Source organism: Aspergillus fumigatus, chromosome 7 (genome assembly GCF_000002655.1).
Source record: "Aspergillus fumigatus Af293 chromosome 7, whole genome shotgun sequence".
NCBI classification, from domain to species: domain Eukaryota; kingdom Fungi; phylum Ascomycota; class Eurotiomycetes; order Eurotiales; family Aspergillaceae; genus Aspergillus; species Aspergillus fumigatus.
This window is the reverse complement of record NC_007200.1, coordinates 1,695,070-1,712,092: the sequence shown is the minus strand read 5'-3', so window position 1 is coordinate 1,712,092 and position 17,023 is coordinate 1,695,070. Positions and strand designations below refer to the sequence as shown.

General features: G+C 47.3%; 8 protein-coding genes across 8 annotated transcripts; 3 read left to right on the top strand and 5 right to left on the bottom strand.

The window, feature by feature from the left end:
- Positions 1-1,478: 1,478 nt before the first annotated feature.
- On the top strand, positions 1,479-2,970 carry AFUA_7G07000 (fumarylacetoacetate hydrolase family protein). Its single transcript, XM_077805225.1, has 5 exons — positions 1,479-1,899; positions 1,965-2,045; positions 2,103-2,216; positions 2,315-2,642; positions 2,713-2,970. The coding sequence occupies exons 1-5, from the start codon at positions 1,735-1,737 to the stop codon at positions 2,886-2,888; spliced, it is 864 nt and encodes a 287-aa protein (XP_077661353.1). The 5' UTR covers positions 1,479-1,734; the 3' UTR covers positions 2,889-2,970.
- A 342-nt stretch (positions 2,971-3,312) lies between these two features.
- Positions 3,313-4,005, bottom strand: AFUA_7G06990 (putative GDP-D-mannose dehydratase; the record flags this gene model as incomplete). The annotated part of the gene is made up of 4 exons (XM_743719.1): positions 3,313-3,429; positions 3,477-3,773; positions 3,873-3,895; positions 3,972-4,005. 4 exons carry the CDS (start codon positions 4,003-4,005, stop codon positions 3,313-3,315), a joined length of 471 nt encoding a protein of 156 aa, XP_748812.1.
- Positions 4,006-5,004: 999 nt separating this feature from the next.
- On the bottom strand, positions 5,005-6,042 carry AFUA_7G06981 (uncharacterized protein; the record flags this gene model as incomplete). Its single annotated transcript, XM_001481385.2, has 2 exons — positions 5,005-5,880; positions 5,989-6,042. 2 exons carry the CDS (start codon positions 6,040-6,042, stop codon positions 5,098-5,100), a joined length of 837 nt encoding a protein of 278 aa, XP_001481435.1. The 3' UTR covers positions 5,005-5,097.
- Positions 6,043-6,325: 283 nt separating this feature from the next.
- On the top strand, positions 6,326-7,456 carry AFUA_7G06970 (uncharacterized protein). The gene is made up of 3 exons (XM_077805224.1): positions 6,326-6,871; positions 6,927-7,111; positions 7,168-7,456. The coding sequence occupies exons 1-2, from the start codon at positions 6,851-6,853 to the stop codon at positions 7,083-7,085; spliced, it is 180 nt and encodes a 59-aa protein (XP_077661352.1). The 5' UTR covers positions 6,326-6,850; the 3' UTR covers positions 7,086-7,111; positions 7,168-7,456.
- Positions 7,457-9,437: 1,981 nt separating this feature from the next.
- On the bottom strand, positions 9,438-10,946 carry AFUA_7G06960 (putative monooxygenase; the record flags this gene model as incomplete). Its single annotated transcript, XM_743721.1, has 1 exon — positions 9,438-10,946. The coding sequence occupies one exon, from the start codon at positions 10,944-10,946 to the stop codon at positions 9,438-9,440; it is 1,509 nt and encodes a 502-aa protein (XP_748814.1).
- Positions 10,947-11,210: 264 nt separating this feature from the next.
- On the top strand, positions 11,211-12,988 carry AFUA_7G06950 (2,4,5-trihydroxytoluene oxygenase; the record flags this gene model as incomplete). The annotated part of the gene is made up of 2 exons (XM_743722.2): positions 11,211-11,282; positions 11,397-12,988. The coding sequence occupies exon 2, from the start codon at positions 11,888-11,890 to the stop codon at positions 12,986-12,988; it is 1,101 nt and encodes a 366-aa protein (XP_748815.1). The 5' UTR covers positions 11,211-11,282; positions 11,397-11,887.
- A 469-nt stretch (positions 12,989-13,457) lies between these two features.
- On the bottom strand, positions 13,458-15,109 carry AFUA_7G06940 (transcription factor domain-containing protein). Its single transcript, XM_743723.2, has 2 exons — positions 14,731-15,109; positions 13,458-14,666 (listed from the first exon to the last, which is right to left on the bottom strand). Exons 1-2 carry the CDS (start codon positions 14,925-14,927, stop codon positions 13,709-13,711), a joined length of 1,155 nt encoding a protein of 384 aa, XP_748816.1. The 5' UTR covers positions 14,928-15,109; the 3' UTR covers positions 13,458-13,708.
- A 448-nt stretch (positions 15,110-15,557) lies between these two features.
- AFUA_7G06935 (uncharacterized protein) lies at positions 15,558-16,046 on the bottom strand (the record flags this gene model as incomplete). The annotated part of the gene is made up of 1 exon (XM_077805223.1): positions 15,558-16,046. The coding sequence occupies one exon, from the start codon at positions 16,044-16,046 to the stop codon at positions 15,558-15,560; it is 489 nt and encodes a 162-aa protein (XP_077661351.1).
- Between the last annotated feature and the right edge of the window lie 977 nt (positions 16,047-17,023).

The following is a 17,023-nucleotide window of genomic DNA, read 5'->3' as shown; positions in this document are numbered from 1 at the left end:
CCTTGTTCTAGAGAAGGACGGCGTGCTAATTCTTCTGGCGTGCGTCTTTGCACTGGTTCCGGAGCCGCTACTTCGCTAAGGGCATTGTAAGGGTCCCAGTCATCATCATCACGATCTGATGTATCCCCAGGGTTTCTTTTGTCAGCCAGCTTTCGAGACTCGGCGTTCTTGGAACGGTTAGAGACATGAAAGAGGGACTTGATTTTATCCAAAATTGTCATTGTTTCCCAACTTGTTCTTTTCTTAAAAGAGGTTTGTTTGAACGTCTTATCATATAGGGACTCGCAACTGGACGTCTGTTGGAAAAAAGGTCGGCATGGTCCGGCAAAAAAAAGGTCAGCAGATGTCCAAACCATAAATTCATTTCAGCGTTCATTTCAGCATGTATAAGCAACACCTGTTTAGTACTGTTATTGCCACCACTCTAAATTTCCACCCCTCATTACGAAAGCCCTTTGAAGTAGTTTCTAGATTATTTTAATACTACGTGTCATGCAGGTATAAGTAACTAGAAGAGAAATTAGGTAGTGAGCCTGAGAAGCAACATATATAGATATATACTCTCCATATCACGCATAATATTTACAACTATTTACCACAGTTAGTATACTATAAATACATTTAATAAGCATTAATCTACAGATGCTTACGGGTAGTGGGGTATATAGATATGCTATTCAATGTTGATTCTATTCAAAGGGCTTTTGCGGTCGGAGAGGTGGCTGGCTATGGTGATCTATAACAGAACATGACCAGTATCCACTGAGGTTGAACGGGGTGTTGAGGTTGTGCCGGATCCATGATGATGTTTTTTCCAACACACGCTGGTACAGCAAGCCATTAGGACAAATCCAAAATAACAACTTCAGGAGTTTATGTAGACCGCCAGTAATTCCGCCTAACTAGAATTATGTGCCTGTACCATTTGGTATTTTATTATATAGGATTTAAAATAGTTTGAATTATCAAATGGTTCAAATCGCTATATATGAATGATTTCGAATGGCTTGAATCGCCATATACTAAGGATATCGAATGGTTCGAATCACCATATATAAAGGATTTCAAATGGTTTGAATTACGATATATTAAGGATGTTAAATGGTTTGAAATCATTTGAAATCCTTTATAAATAGTGATTCGAACCATTCGATATCCTTAGAATATCGTAATTTCAATTCCCTACTATATAAAATAGACCCTACTATATAATAATGTGAACCTCTACTAGATGACAAATATCTATGCTCTCATTCTCAGAAAAAAATGTGCAAGGTGTGGTTTTCAAACAAAAGTTATACTAGCTGATGATGGCATGGCGGTGGATAGACTAGGTGAGACCTTCTCTTCTCTTTGTACTAAATGAGAAAACTAGATGCCAGACACTCTGGTTACAGGCCACTATTTCCTATGTGCATTATTTCGTTCGGTCCGAGTCCTGAGAAATCAAGGGTTTGAACACTCCGACGAAGATCCTCCGCGGAACAATTTCAACCCCGTCCACTCACTGGTGTACGGAATATCATAATCATGAGCCGAGAGAAGATGGTTTTAATGGGCATTAATGGACGAAGAATATCGAGGAATCTTCACCACCTCATGTTTCCACTCTTGTACAAGACTTGCTTCCTTCCACAGATCTCCTGCATTCCTTGCTCACTCTAACTTTGCCCCAAAGTACCCCAAGTAAAACCGGCCTCAACGATAGGAAGACCGAAGAAAGGACAACTAAAAATGGCCGAATTCAAATATCTGATCCACTTTGCAGATGAAAACGGAGACAGGTTCTTTGCTGATATCGACTCTACGGAGCCCCTTACTGGGGCACAAATCAATGCATATCGCTCATTTGAGGACCTGAAGGAGAGGAAGAATGGTGTAATTAGGGCTATTGCAAAGGTACCGCAAATTTCATCTCTCAGGTATCAGCGTTACATCTGAACGCAGTCTCACACCGACTACAGCTCCTCCCTCCAGTGCCTGTACACGATCTGCCGATCTACTGCGTGGGACTTAATTATAAGAGCCATGCAAAAGAAGCAAATGTAAGTTCGTCACTATAGAAGGTCTCCAAACAGAGGCGAGGCTGATCTGGAAATTAGCTGAATATACCCGCAAATCCACCGATATGGACAAAGCCCGCCGCTGCTCTAGCAGGTCCCAATGAGACAATTGCAATGAACCGGTTCTGTTCATCACACTTACCAGACTGGGAGGTAAGTGCTGTTTTGTTTGTTGTGAAGACTCCAATATTACAGTACATAAGGACTCCTGTCAGAGATAAGTCTAATCAAGCCTACATCGCGAATAACAGGGCGAGCTCTGCTTTGTGACCTCGCGCGAGTGTCGTGACCTTAGCATTGAAGAGGCACCGTCTTGTATCCTAGGCTATACCATCGGCAACGACCTATCCTGCCGTTTCTTTCAACTTCCCGAGCAGTCCGGTGGGCAATTCTTCTACGCCAAGGCTTTCGATAGGTTTGCTCCTGTTGGCCCGGTGCTGGTTCATCCGTCTGTTTGGCATAAGGCTGAGAAGACAGCCCGACTGGTGACACGCGTCAATGGACATGTCAAGCAGGACTCTCACCTGAGCACGGATATGATTAACACGCCGGCGAGAATACTCAGTTGGATGTCGCAGGGTAAGAGCCTCTTTTCACAAGATTCCCGAATTGAAGACTATGAGCAGAATGGTCTAATATTCTGCTTTAGGCACCACAATTCCCGCGTATACGATTCTTATGACGGGCACACCAGCGGGAGTGGGCGCATTCCAGACCCCTCGGCAATTCCTCAAGGATAAGGATTCGGTCGATGTTGAGATTACCGGACTCGGAGTGCTACAAAACCGAGTTGCGTTCGAAGAGGGCCAGGACAATATGCTGTGAGATGAACTTTCACCTTGCTTGAAGACTGTTGACGATCACCTGGGCTGTTTGCTCCGGGATGACAAATGCATGTACTGATTATGTTCCTCTTACGAGATGACCAGTGCCTTTATATGGAAATTTTTCAAGTCTAAATTGTGGTATAGGTTCAGTCTGTGGCTGGTATAAGTGTTGAGCTGGGGGCCTTCAGTTTCTGTATTTTCCCTGTTCCGAAATCACGTAAAGCGAGGACCAGTGAATTCTCTTTTCTGGTTAGTTGCTGTTTTAGGTATTTCCCCCCAACATATGTTTTCTTTTATACAGCCCTCATTATGATCTTGAGTATATAAAAACCATCCTCTTACTGTTCTAATCATCTCCTCTCTCCTACCTTCTTCTTTCCCCTTGAATCCCTCTAATATTCTGCCCTTTTCAGGCACTACTATTACTTAGTCCAGAACTGGAATTGCTTGGCAACAGTATAAGGAGAAACCGGATGGAATGGAGTCTCTTTGGTCTGCGGTGCAGGGAAGTCGGTCCCGTAGAGCTCCGAGGTAGTTGCCTGTATAACTTAGCATTAAGAGATATTAATACGGAGTCTGATAATACACTATATATTCGGGTACTTCTTCCTAGGTCTAGGATCCTCACTGCTTCTAGCAATCGAAGAGATCCCAAGGCGTTAGCATCGCTTGTTAATAGCGGTGTCTGGAATGATACACCAACGTGAGACTGTTCAGCCAGATGGTATATTTCTTCAATGATCGGGATTTCACTCAATATCTGGAGGAGTTTGCCCAAGTCAGACAAGTCTCCAAAACGAAGGGTCACCTCATCATGCAGAGGGGGATTCATAGCTTCCCGCCTCTGCGAGAATGGTCGAATAAGGCCATGAACTTGGTAGCCCTTTTCAAGCAAAAGTTCCGTTAGATAGGAGCAATTTTGACCCGAGATTCCTATGCGCCGTCAATGAGCGGCCCAAGCATCAATTCAAAGGAATCCCACTAGTGATGAAAGCCACCTTGGGCCTGTTTTCGAGATTGATGATAGGCATATTTGCAGTGCTAGTCAAAAGTGTTTTAACAACGCGGATAGGAAAAATACAAAATTGAAACAGGATAGTATAATATCTTTCCATGTCCAATGGTATCGGATCTTTTATATCTCGAAGAGTGTGTCTGCATATACGTTTCCTAGCAACTACCACGACGTAGTCTGATAACCTTTTCACTTACTGAATACACTTTCCAACCAGAATCAATACCTCCATTCACATGTACAGATGTCTTGGGTTGCTAGCATTGGCCCTATGCCTGAGACGTGCGGCCAATGAATAAAATAGCAGAGCACACGAGCAGTTGCTGAAAAGATCCGAAACGAAGACAGATGGCACGCAATGGCTCCTGCAGAAGATGATTGAAAATTACATCTACAGTTGGTGATAAAAACATTGCTTTCACATTATGGCGCAATAGAATCCTAGTGTTATTAAGTCAGGACTACATTTTGATGCGTCTAGAGTATCTTGACACTCGATCATACCAAGTCCTAGAGCTATACAAATTCTTGGCGCTCATCTCGAATCTCGGTGGCTTTAGCTCCATGGCTGTCCTCATTCAACCTGGCGTCATCACTTGCATATGGCATTAGGTGGATCAGAGAGCTTCCGTGCGCCCATTCTCGATGGCCATATCACAGGAGGTCAAACTGCTTTTTATTGGACTTCTTTTGGCTTGTGCGCCGTCTTGTAATTGGAGGAGCTAGTATATTCCGGACCTTTACCACAATGACTTCAGCATCACTCCCTTGCTGTTGCCAACCTCCAATACTGTAGCTCAAGAATACAGGTCGGAGATAGGACCAAGGTGTTGATCACATCATCACAGCACTCAAAAATGACTTAGTTTGCGGAAAATGGAATTAGAAAAAATAGCCAGTCCAGCCATTGGCTGCCTTTGTTCTTCCTGTTTCAATACCTTTCCAATGCACACTCCGTGTACGGGCCGCTCAAGTTTAATGGATAGCATGGGTAATTCCCGACTCCGTTTAATGACAAAATTGTCATGATTTGCAAAATTTACCATTCATATGACTCTATTGGGCTAGATAGTCCACTATTGCTAGAAATTGTAGTTATAGGGCCCCTGAATTCAGTGAAGCATTTGCCTTTTCTAGAACAATTCGAGACAAGAAGAAAGTAACTGTTTATCTGCCAGCTTGGATATCTTACCTATAAGGCTTCTTCTTGCTTGGCCACTCCGAGTTCCCGTAAAGAATCAGTTAACCCCAGCTGTATCCAGTTATCGATCTCTTTCCGGGTGGCAACAGCTATATATCCCAGCATGCCGATTGCATTGACCCAAGCTTCTTTATTGATAGCAGCGCGTTGCCTGGGGAGCACCACCATCCAACATCTTGTGAGAATAAAATTGTGTAGACACGCAGTGTTAGATGGAGCCATGCCAAAATTCTCAGATAGACCTTTCCCTTTCTTGGTTGACTTCTTGAGAAGATGATTGTAGATTTCCAGTAAGCGTTCTGGCGTCGAAACCTTGGGATTCAAGCGGCAATAAAACCATTCAAACGGAACTCGAGATGGCTTGCCGTCCTTTGCGTCGAGAAAGGACGCAAAGAGGTTTGGAGGAGTTGGAATCAGCTGCAGGTGTTTATGCAATCGACTGCATCCTCCATCCTGCCCACAGTTGTAGAAAGCAACGTAGTCTGTGTCTAAGGCTGACAAAAGAAACCACGCAGATTTGATATCGTCGAGATTGAGACTCTCATATTGCCTTTGATAGCCATCAGAGGTTATGAGCATAAGATGTGGCCTTACCCAGCAGAACTTGTTGGCGACCAGAACGTGGGTGGTGTTAATTTCGCCAATCTCAAAGCCACAAGTACTGATATCGCTTCCCTCTCTCTTCTGACTCAGCTCATCGATTGCATTTACCGCTGATGGCTTTAATTCAATTGTCGGCTTTTTAGCAAGAGCGGAGGTAAGCAAGAATTGGAACTAGGAGAATATGATCAGAATCCCTGTGTGTTCCAAACGTTGCTGGAGGCATAAATTGAGCTCTCCATCAATATGTTCAATTATTTCTTCCTTGTCATTGTATCTGACTGTGCCAGAATTGACAATCCTGTCGAACTCGGACAAGATAAATGATTCATCCATGATTGTCTTTGCAAGACAGAAGCTGCGAGGGCTTTGCCTGTATTGAAGTATGCGCTGTGACTACTTGGTGGTGATGGCTAAATACTCTTTTGTGAAGGGTATTGAAGTAGTATAGAGCATATGCTAAGGTAGTGCTTAGATATTCATGTCATTTATCATTGCATGCTTGATCATTCCACCCTGCCCCACCTTGTAAGCATGAGCAAAATGGATATGCAACACAAGGAGACTTAAGGTCTAACCCCTGAAGCTTTACATCCCACTAAATATTACCATTGCACCCCATATTTGCGTGCTATTGTCAATCACACAGAGTAGAAATATCCCACATAATTACCTACTAGATTGGCTCAGTAGTCAATACAACGGCACAGGGCCACGTCATCAAACTAGGCCAATATGGCTAACCGATATCGTATCACTCTACATTGTTAAGGCGAAGGCACATCTATTTTTGGGGTCATGACCACAAATACTACCTACGGACTCTGTCAGCTGGTATTGGGTATATTGGTCGAGCCAAGGTTCGACCAACAATCAGTCCCAGAAAGTTATCCAGAAAAAGATGGTCATTTAAATTTCGCCTCCATATTTCAATCTTACTCGCAAAGATTCCATTCTGATCTCTTCATCTAGATAAACGCCCCTAAGTCGACGGCACTGGTCGGGGTGTACACAACGCCAGCCGATTACGAAAGACAGGATGCTACTGAAGATGAAATAAACAAGTTACCACATATCGCTGACTCAATATCATCCATTGTATGGATTGCTCTTGTGGTCAGCGGTGCAGAGCGGTTTCTATTTTATGCCACAACAACTCCTTGGCGTTAGTTCTCCCTCCTTAACAGTTGCAGCATAGGTATGACCAACATCAAAATTAGGTAGAGAATTATGCGCAGTATGATCGCATGAATACCTCGATTCCGGATGCACTAGGTCTCGGTGAAGCGATGGCTTCAAACCTCTCAAGTGCTTTCTACGCCTTTACATTCTTGATGTCTGTGGCATTTGCTATTCTTTCGGATGCCTGGCTGGGATGATATATAACAGTGTGTCTGAGCTTTGGGTAAGTTTGTGTATATATGCTACTTTGTATTGTCATCTGGACTAATATACCGGTAGTCTTGACTTCTGTGGCTGTTTGATCCTTTTTGTGACATCTCTCCCAGCAATAACAGATGGCTCTGTCAAGCTAGTCGGATTTATACTTGCGATAATCCTAATAGGTCTCAGGACAGGCAGCGTCAAAGCTACTATCACACCCTTTATCAGTGAGCCTCTGTTTAAAAGTGCAAATAGTCAAAGCAAAAATATTAATTTACTATATGATTTGAACAGGGGATCAATATCCAAATGTATCCCCATAGGTAATAATCACAAAAGCAGGTGAGTAAGTTATGATAGATCGAACGCTGACAATGCAGTATATATCTATAATGTTTTCTATTGGTATGTTAAGAAATCCTTAGTATACAAGCATCTAGAAAGCCTGGCATATTTTCTTAGGTTCACTAGTTTTGCAACACTGTCTCTGATCCCTTCAACCTACCTAGAGAAGAAAGTCAGATATTGGGCAGCTTACCTTATGCCGCTCTGTGCATTCGCTGTTATGGTACCTCAGTTCTGTGGTATAAGCCATTAGATAGTCAAAGATTCCTCGTCAACTTGGCTACTCATGAATAGTACTAAATTTGATAAATAGTAAAGCTGCCACCACAAGGCAGTGTCATTCCATAATTTGGGAAGGCCATATGGTTCTCAGCTCAGGAGCAGTTCAGGCTGGATGCGGCCAAACCAAGCTACCAAGCTGAGGAACACCACCGAGAAGTCGACTGGGATGACTTATTTGTGAGCGAGATCAAACGGGGTCTTGGCGCTTGTAAAGTCATGTTTGTTTTCCCTGTCCCCACATTCATATAATCCTTCAGTCACTCAATAATCAAGGGCATGTTTTATCCCATACCACTTGTGCAACAATCAGAGTGTGAATAACCTGATTACCCAAGCTGGCGGGATGCGTCTTGATGGGGTCCCAAATGATGCAATCAATGCTATCAATCCTGTCTTTTGTGTGATTCTGGGTCCATTGCTTCAAAGATATCTGTATCCAGGGCTTCGAAAGGCTGGTATCCGATTTGGACCAATTGCACGGATGAGTTGGGCATTCGTCACAATGAGCGGAGCGATGGCTTTTGCTGCTGGAGTCCAGAAGTTGATTTACTCCCGAGGTCCGTGCTACGACACACCTCTTGCCTGTGGAGCTTCCGATCATGGCAGGATAGGGAATGCCATCGGTGTTTGGGTGCAGATACCGATTTTCTTCTTTTTGGGGCTTGCTGAGATCCTGGGATTCACCACAGTAGCTGAGTACAGCTATTCTGAAGCACCAAGAAATATGCGAACTCTTGTACAATCGATGGTACGGGTGAGCTCGGGCATAGGTTCTGCCCTTGGCGTGGCTGTGTCTCCACTTTCGAAGGGTCCAACGGTCCTGTATCTCTACACGGGTCTGGCAGCGACAATGATTGTTGTGGCATCAGTCTTTTGGGTGACCTTCCACAGATACGACCGAAATCACCAATGAAACTACAGGATAGGAGCAGCACCTCCCTTAACAGCTAGATAGGTTTAAAGGCCGCCCAGTGCCTATATGCAGCCCACGTGTGCATATCATTGGATAGATATAGCTCCCTACATACATTAACAATGGTCAACTGTGCGGACTGCAGATGTGAGGCAAACTGATGTCACGCCAGGGAAGACTAAGTTGACCTCTCTGTTCTGGCACAAGCTGATCTACAGTCAGATAGGGTTAGGGGGCGGCACAGATACAAAATCGCAAGATTTTTCAGAAATTCACATTCGTATTCATAATTTGCAATGTACAAATATTCGCGCGAATAAATGCACCCTGCTGTGGTAGGACCAAATGAGGTGGTTATTTGGAACGAAGGGGCTGCTGGTGATAGAGACAGGACATTGGCATTAAACAGACAAATATTGAGAAATATGAGCGGCTTGGGTCGACGGAGAACCTAATGGTTAATTAGACCTGTCATCGCTATGCATGCATTGGAATTTCCTGCAAGAATGCTATTCTCATGGCTGAGAAATAACATTGAACATCCGAGTTTTATAAGCAGTATGAGAGGTTGTCTCTGCTAATATGTAGGTCTTGAATAGTGTGTGGCAAGATGCTCTTTGTCCATCGGAGAGTAGACGAACGAATCATGGAATGATGTTGCAGGGCTTTGGTAGGTTAGGGAAAGGCACACTTAAATATGAAGACTTGCTTTTTGTAATAATAGACTTTGCAGATATGTACACCAGGATAAGATCAGACAAAAGAGCAAGCAGTAGCAGGCAAATTTGCAGACGAAATCAATCGGTTTTTACGAAAGACTTCTCTTCAGCGCGTCTAAGCTGCTCTTCAGGCCACCTAGGTCTCCGCTCATGGCAACAACGATATTATCCGGCCTGACAATCACATATCGAGCGCGAGAGTCACCAAGGCGACGCATGAATTGGCTGGAGCTATATCCCGACCGGATGGGATACCCAATAAGAAGGTCCGCAGGGGCAATACGACAAACAGGCCACAGGCTCCCACCGGAGAGGTGGTCTGACGAGTCGGAAGGATCGAACTGCACAATCGACATCTCCGATAACACAGCAGGATCTATTCCAGATTGTGAAAGCATCCGAAGCAGGGAGGCCAGTTCCTGTTTAGTTCCAGAGCACTGGGTGGGTGCGACGACAAGAAGTGTCAAAATGGTAGGAACGCGCCGCATCGCCTGGTCAGACAGCTCGATCTTCAGGGTAGGGCTATCAGGAAGACGTGTCTGAACATATACCTGGCCCAGCTTGATCCCTCCGCCGTGCTCCATACTGAATTCACCCCCGACACAACCACGGTATCCTTGGCTGTCCGCCCCAAACGGCCCGAACCCCAGACCCAGGGCCCCAAGGAAAACCTGGACAATGTTCAAACAGGCGAGCTGCACTGATAACGACCATGAGTCTTCCTTGTTGCACAACTCACCGTTTTGCCGGGTGAGTCGGGCAGAATTGTCAGTGCTCAATCGACGTTCACTCGCCCAGGACTGAAGAAGACCTTGTTGTCGAGCCCGCGAGTGTGCAAGTGAGCCAATCTTGGTGAGAATCGCCAGTCGCCAGGCTAGCCCGACCGCATCCTGAACTCCACATGCTACACCTTGCCCGCCGAACGGCGGGAAGACGTGTGCCGCGTCTCCAATTAGAATGGTTCGTTCGGCGAACCATTTATTAACCACGCGGTGACTGAAGCGGAACGGACGACAGCGAAGCACTTCGATACAATCATGAGGAAAAGTCACCTCTACGGGACATCCGCCGTGAAGCGGGCGGATCTTCCGAGTGATGAGCGGGATCAGATTCTCCCAGAAGATGGCACTTGCATCCATGGAGTCGTTCCACTCTGGGACCGCAAATTCATGACGCCATAGTCGATCCGAATGCGGACCAAATCGACCACAGGCCATAGGCTTCCCTGGAGGACGGCAGAAGTGCCAGTTCGCCGGCCAAAACAAGTCGTATACTGACTCTGGGTCAAATCCAGCCGCCCAGAGAGCAAGGTCTGGGTGCCTTTGCGGCGTGGGAAGGGTGATTTTGAGATTTGCTGCTATCCAGGTGCCTTCGTACTCGAAGATCCCAGTTTCCTGGCGGACACCCGCGGACGGCTCGAGGAAATGTTTGCGAACGATGCCTCTTTTCCCATCCGCACCGACCAGCCAGGCGGCGTGGAGTTGGCTAGGTGTTTTGGTGCTATCGAGGTAATGGACCGTCACCCCGTTCTCGTGCTCGTCGCGTCCAATAACTTCACAGGATGATTGGAGAGTGCAATATTCCGAGGAGGCCACCATTTGCCTGAGGAAATATTCTGCGCAATCAGTCAGACTTGGCCCATCGTCGGTTACACGAGCTCAGTGCGTAGAATCTTACCCAGCCGCGGTTGGCTCTGCAATATGGTATTCGGCAGAGCATGTCCGAGCGTGTCCGAGTCAAGCATGATTCTATAGAAAGGTTCGTTCTGATAGGTAGTTGTGTGAAAAAGTGAGGGAATGCAGCTCTACCAGGTAGGTGGCGTTAGCTACTGATTCTGGAAACGACTGAAGGCCGAAATATAGCACCTACCGTGTCCTATCGAGGAGACGTGCTTCCCCAGCCCTAGTGTCCATAGACTCCGAAGAGCGTCACCTGTGAGTACGACTCCTCGGGGATCCTGAGTGATATCATGTCCTTTCTCAAGAATGATGGACTTGAACGGAATTAATTTAATTTCTTTGACGACTGTGCTAATGTGAGACATCTAGTTACCTTAACCTGGTGCCTTGCCAAAGCAAGCCCTAGAGTCAGGCCTGACGGCCCACCGCCAACGATAACCACATCAGTATCCATTGGAAAAAGAAATGCAGAAGGTGAAGATTGTGAATGTCAGCAAAATATATTATAAAATAGTTTGCAATCATTTGGTATCAGGCTCGAACACATTTACGTTTCGCATGGGTTTTAACCACAGGGTGTGTTTACTTAATAACCTCCGAAGTTGTGCCGCGGCGGGTCTTGATGTCTGGCAGTTGGGAATTCTCCCGCGGGAACACATGGGATGGCGAGGTTAACAGCTCATACATGTCTCAGCGCACCCAGATATAATCTAGAAATAAGAGAGTTCTTTATTTCATTCTTTCACCTTTAATCTAGCATCATTCCAGTATTGAACAAAAACAACACAGCTTAGGTTGCATCTACCAGCCGAACACCACAGGACATTTGTAAAAAGCACTATCTCAATTCCAAAAGAGAAATGTCTCTATTTATTCTCGACGTGATTGCCCGTCTGCCCAAATCATGGCAAGACTGGATCCTCCCACCGTCCTCAATACCTACAGTGGCCAACAACCCGTCCAAAGTGCAATTATCCCGCATCGCACACGTCTACTTTGAACACAAAGACCTCGAGAAATTCGACAGATTCGCCAAGGACTTTGGCTTCATACCCGCGGAACGTAAGGGAAATACCATCTACTACCGCGGTTACGGTAAAGACCCATACGTCTATGTCGCCTCGCAGAGCCAGACCGGCCGATCACGCTTCCTAGGTGGTGCCTGGGTAGCCAAGGATGAGGCCAACTTCAACAAGGCTGCAGCGCTCCCAGACGCTGTCGTCAAGGACCTCGACGAGGCCCCCGGCGGCGGCAAGATGATCACTTTCGCCCGGCCGAACGGCACCTTCTTCCATGTTGTGTACGGGCAAACCGAGCGCAGCGTCAACACGACAATTGAGCAGCCACCCTCTGCGACACACGAGTCGCAAGGGCCGTACAACACGCCCTTTGAGAAAAAAAGGCTCGGCCAGTTCCAGCGGTACCGTGAGGCGCCCGCACTGGTGCACAAGCTGGGCCATTACGGGTACGTGTGTCGAGAGTTCGACACCGAGCTGGACTTCTACACGTCGAATTTCAACTTCGTGCACTCGGATATTCTTAACCTCCCGCAGTTTCCGCACGTCGATGTCCTGACTTTCATGCATCTGGATCTGGGACCCGAGTATTCCGACCACCATAGTTTATTCCTGCAGCGGGCGCCGCCGAATATCCGGGAGACGTACCTCCACCACAGCTCATTCGAGGTGGCGGACTTTGACGAGCAGCTGATGGGGCACCGGTATCTTGCCAAGAAAGGGTGGAAGTCGGTTTGGGGTGTGGGGCGGCATATCCTAGGCAGTAAATTTTTGACTATTGGTATGATAGCAGTGGGTTCAAGATCGAGCATTACGCGGATGGAGACATGGTTAATGAGGATAATCCCACTCGGAGGGAACCTGTCGGGCCGTTGTCTATATGGGGGCCGGAGGTGCCGAAGGACTTCGGGGACAATAAGGCAAGGTAGGATGGGATTCTTATGAAGAGGTATAGGATCGTTCTGGTCGAAGGTCATGTTGGCTGGTATGTATTATTATTATATTGATGTATAATGTATGCATTGTTGCCTACTTGCTTCAACGGCATTTAATGGTATAAGCGGAGATGAAGGACGCCAACGAAAAACCGAGCAGCAAGGAGGCATTCTGCTAAGGGCAATTCGAACCCTAGACACTGCCGTCATAAAGTCGAGAAAAAGTCGAACGAAAAATCAAGCCCGGAAAGGTCAATCACGGGTTCCTGTGGAGTGAGCAACGGGTCCCGCGGATTTGGCGCGAGACCGAGGAGTCCCCTCCATGGCCGAAAGGGTCCAGGCGCTTGTATCAGGAGCTGGCCAATGTCGTAGGCGGAGAGTGGACCGTGGACAACACTACTGAATTTCTCGAACGACACTGGTAGAAATCAGCCATGTTGGAAGAAAATGGAATCAAACTCAATATTGCGGGCCCACCTTTGAGTGACTTCGGAAGGGCCCAGATTTGGGCAAACTGTTCCAAAAACAAAAGTAGTATGTTCTTCTCTGCCTGGAGTCTCTCGGAAAGGGCAGGCATTCCAGATATGGCCTCGTGTAATTCATGCAGGTAGAGTAGAATCAAGGTCGAGAATACAATGAGACAAATGGCTGGATCGACAGTCGAACAGTACCGGCTGTCCCATTCTCGGATGACAGCCACAATGTTCTCGGAGTGGGCTAGGGATCGCTCTCATGCCGTGGTCCACTCCGAATCGTCCGACATATCGAATGTGATTGTGTTCAGAAGTCGTGCTGCATGCAGATGAAGTAGACAGACAAGCCGAGCATGATGGTCTAAGCTGGATTCATTGGTAAAAGCGTTGCGAGCTTCGCGGAGAAACTGTGGCGGCAAGGAAAGAACTACGGCCGAGAGGTGATCTCTGAATTGAGATTGTCGGTCTCGAAGAGCTTCCGACGGGTTTTGCCTCCTTAACCGAAAAATAGCCGCTGCTTCTCTTAGGAGAGATGTTGTGACGATGTGCATGTTAAAATAAGAGGCAGGGGTACTAAGACAGCCCATTTCCGCTGAAATGCGCCACAGATTTTTAGTATCTGTGGGCAGAAACTGCGGTTCGCGACTACCAACGCGGCTATCGCTTGAGCCCTCCAGAGAAGTAGCCACTAAGGCGGTCTGTATGCTCTCTTTTTCCAGGACAAATGGGGTGGCTGCTGTGATGTTCGAGTACGAGTCCAAGCAGTAGATACACCACCAAACATATCTCCATTCTTCCAGGTTGGCTGGGTTTGCCAAGATGTCGCCAAACGAGTTGTATCGATCAGTGGAATCCAGCTGATGCAGACCTAATCGCAGGGCCTTACGCGAGAGACGACTGATGTAGTCCCATGCATCCCCACCATGACCCTGGTGAAACCGATAAAATGCGAGCAGGCAGCTTTGCCGGAACGCATCCAGCAACAGGGCTGGCTGGGTCGGAGCATCCAACGGGTCGGTCTTCAACAGTTGTTGAAGACAATCATCGATGTTGGCTACCTGCCAACCGTGCGGTAGGCCGAGAGACTTTGCTGTGACAGCTAGGACAGTGAGCAGCAAAGAACGGTTGATCGTTCCGCCCTCGTACTGCTGGAGAAAGTCTTCTTTCCGGAATAATGGGATGGAATAGTGGACAAAGTCGAAGAAGTCATGGACCCTAACAGAAATTGACGTAATGGTCGTCAATTTTGAGACAAGAAATGGTAGGTGGCAGGACTTACAGCTTCGCCTGCATCTCTGCGGAAATCCCCAGCTCCGAGGGCACAGGTGGCCCAGCTGCAGGGACAAGCGGTGATAACCCTGAAAGGAGAGATTGCGTCTGTGTGGCGCCATAGCCAGTTAGGAAGCCAGCGTCAGTGTTCAACTGGCATTCTGTCGCTGGAGAAGCAACAAATATGTCAGAAAAGAATGAAGACATGTGCTCGTCATTGTCGTGCTCAGGACTGACAAATGAACGAGTAGTCTTTTCTGGGGACTTGGCAGTGCGCCTTGCTGCCTTTCGTGTTCCTCTGGCAGGGCCCGGCTTCTTCTTGGAGGATGAATAAATGCAGGCAAAACCTCCCTCATGACATCGAGAGCATACCGGTCGTTTCTGATCGCCTTCAATGGGTCTCAGTGACGATTGCTTTCGTACGGGGATCTTCAGTGAAGGCACTCACACTTTACTTTTCTCCTAAAAAGGGTTAGTCAGGCCGAAATCCGGGGTATGGACGCAACCACTGACGAAATGCATTTGTCACATACTCGCAAGTTGCTAGCCCCAGAAGTGCCAGGGCCCTGCGAGACCTGTTCGTGAGCTACTATCGCGGCAGTCGGGCTAGACACGTCTGGAGACATTCTTGTACGGCTCTCCTTTCCGTCGGATCTAAAAGAAATTGCTGCATGTCCAGGACACCGGTGCTAGACAATGTGTTTGTGGCGTGTGTGTGTGTGTGTGTGTATGTATTTTACGGCATGTCTGTATAACCTTAGCTATCTTATCAAGTTGCCCCTGGACCTGGTTTGAGATAGAGCCTGCACGGGGGCAGGGGCGCGAGCGACCTGGCTACTAGGTTTCTGCGCTAAAGTAGGCTTTCCGGAGCACACAGGCTATCACCGCCTGTCGCATGAGATAGGGCTTGATTCCCCGGACTGTGTTCCCGAGGCCACGGAGGGCATTTACAACTGTCAGAGCCTTTGAGGTTGTCTCCCTGACATGGTACTTGAAGCTGAGCTTCTTGTCAAAGAGGACCCCCAGCCAACACAGGTAAGGGCGAGTTGTATTCTCGGAGACTGTGACCGGGCCTGCTATGATACTTAGTGTGTGGCTTGGATCCTGGTCAGCCTTGCGGCGTGAGAAATGGATTAGTTCATATTTATCTGGCGCGAAGGTGATCCCCTCCATAGCGGCCCAGTCAAGGGCTTCTTGTAGGGAGTTGGATAGGCTTTGGCAGTTCGCCTTAATAGACAGTGAGATTGCCAGGATAGCTCCATCGTCCGCGTATCCAAACCTGGACTTTGGAACTCCAAGCCAGAATAAGGGGGCTAGATAGAGCATAAATAGAATAGGGGATACTAGTGAACCTTGTGGCAGGCTGCAGAGTATTTCTGTTGCTGGTCCTATTTCACGTTAATGCGGATTTGTACCACTCGCCCTGTGATAAAGGAGGCTACCTAGCGAGCTAGGTTATCAGGCCAGCCCTGTAAGCGCAGTCGATGGATAAGTCTCCTAGGAAGGACTCCATCAAAGGCTCCCTTTACATCAAAGGTGAGGAGTGAGGCTGTTAGCCTTTGGTTAAGGGCCTGTTCTGCATCATGGAGCAAGGATGTAGTTAGATCAGTTGCTAAGCAGAGAGGCAGGGCCCCAAACTATTGACTAGCCAGGACTCTGTACTGGATAGCAATCCATGCCATGTTCTGGGCAATTAGTCTCTCAAGGCCTTTGCCCAGTACTGACAGGAGGGCAATAGGCCTATATGACCTAGGGCTAGACTAGTTAGACTTATTTGGTTTTTGGATTATTGCTAGAACTGCGTGTCGAAAGCACTTTGGATGATAGCTAGTTCGAAGGCAACCCTAATAGAGTGTAAGGACTCTGTCTTTGATCAGGGGCCATGCCACCTTGATTATACAAGTGGGTAGCTCATCAGCCCCAGGGGTTGTATTCCCTGCTTGTAGGACTGACTTCTTAACTTGGGCCATGGTTACATCAGGGAATGGCAGTGAGCTAGATGAGACTGCTGGCGTATCCAGCGGGATATCTCCTGCTTCAGCGGTATTTTGAAGAAGGTTCTGGGATATGATATCCCGCTTCTCTTGTAAGGCTACCGCTGGGGGGCTGTCCGGTCTCAAAGGGTCCTTAAGTAGGGGGCTGCGGTAGGAGCCTGTTAACTTATGCCATCTTGACATATCAAACACCTCCTTGCTCTCGGTTACCGCGCTAATCTTGTCTCTCCAGTACTGTTCTTAGGCTCGCCATGTTACCCGCCAGAAGTCTTTCTGTGTGCAGAGTCCTGCCTGGTAGTCTTGTAATGC

What these genes read in the sequence shown, in the direction of transcription:
- AFUA_7G06940 (XM_743723.2), bottom strand. Translation starts at nt 14,927, where the DNA reads ATGTCTTCATTCTTTTCTGACATATTTGTTGCTTCTCCAGCGACAGAA. An exon ending in GCAGAGATGCAGGCGAAGCT is followed by an intron (nt 14,667 to 14,730) that starts GTAAGTCCTGCC and finishes AATTTCTGTTAG; the next exon opens with GGTCCATGACTTCTTCGACT.
- AFUA_7G06970 (XM_077805224.1), top strand. Translation starts at nt 6,851, where the DNA reads ATGCCACAACAACTCCTTGGC. An exon ending in TGCCACAACAACTCCTTGGC is followed by an intron (nt 6,872 to 6,926) that starts GTTAGTTCTCCC and finishes CATCAAAATTAG; the next exon opens with GTAGAGAATTATGCGCAGTA.
- AFUA_7G07000 (XM_077805225.1), top strand. Translation starts at nt 1,735, where the DNA reads ATGGCCGAATTCAAATATCTGATCCACTTTGCAGATGAAAACGGAGAC. An exon ending in TAATTAGGGCTATTGCAAAG is followed by an intron (nt 1,900 to 1,964) that starts GTACCGCAAATT and finishes CACCGACTACAG; the next exon opens with CTCCTCCCTCCAGTGCCTGT. An exon ending in CACACTTACCAGACTGGGAG is followed by an intron (nt 2,217 to 2,314) that starts GTAAGTGCTGTT and finishes CGCGAATAACAG; the next exon opens with GGCGAGCTCTGCTTTGTGAC.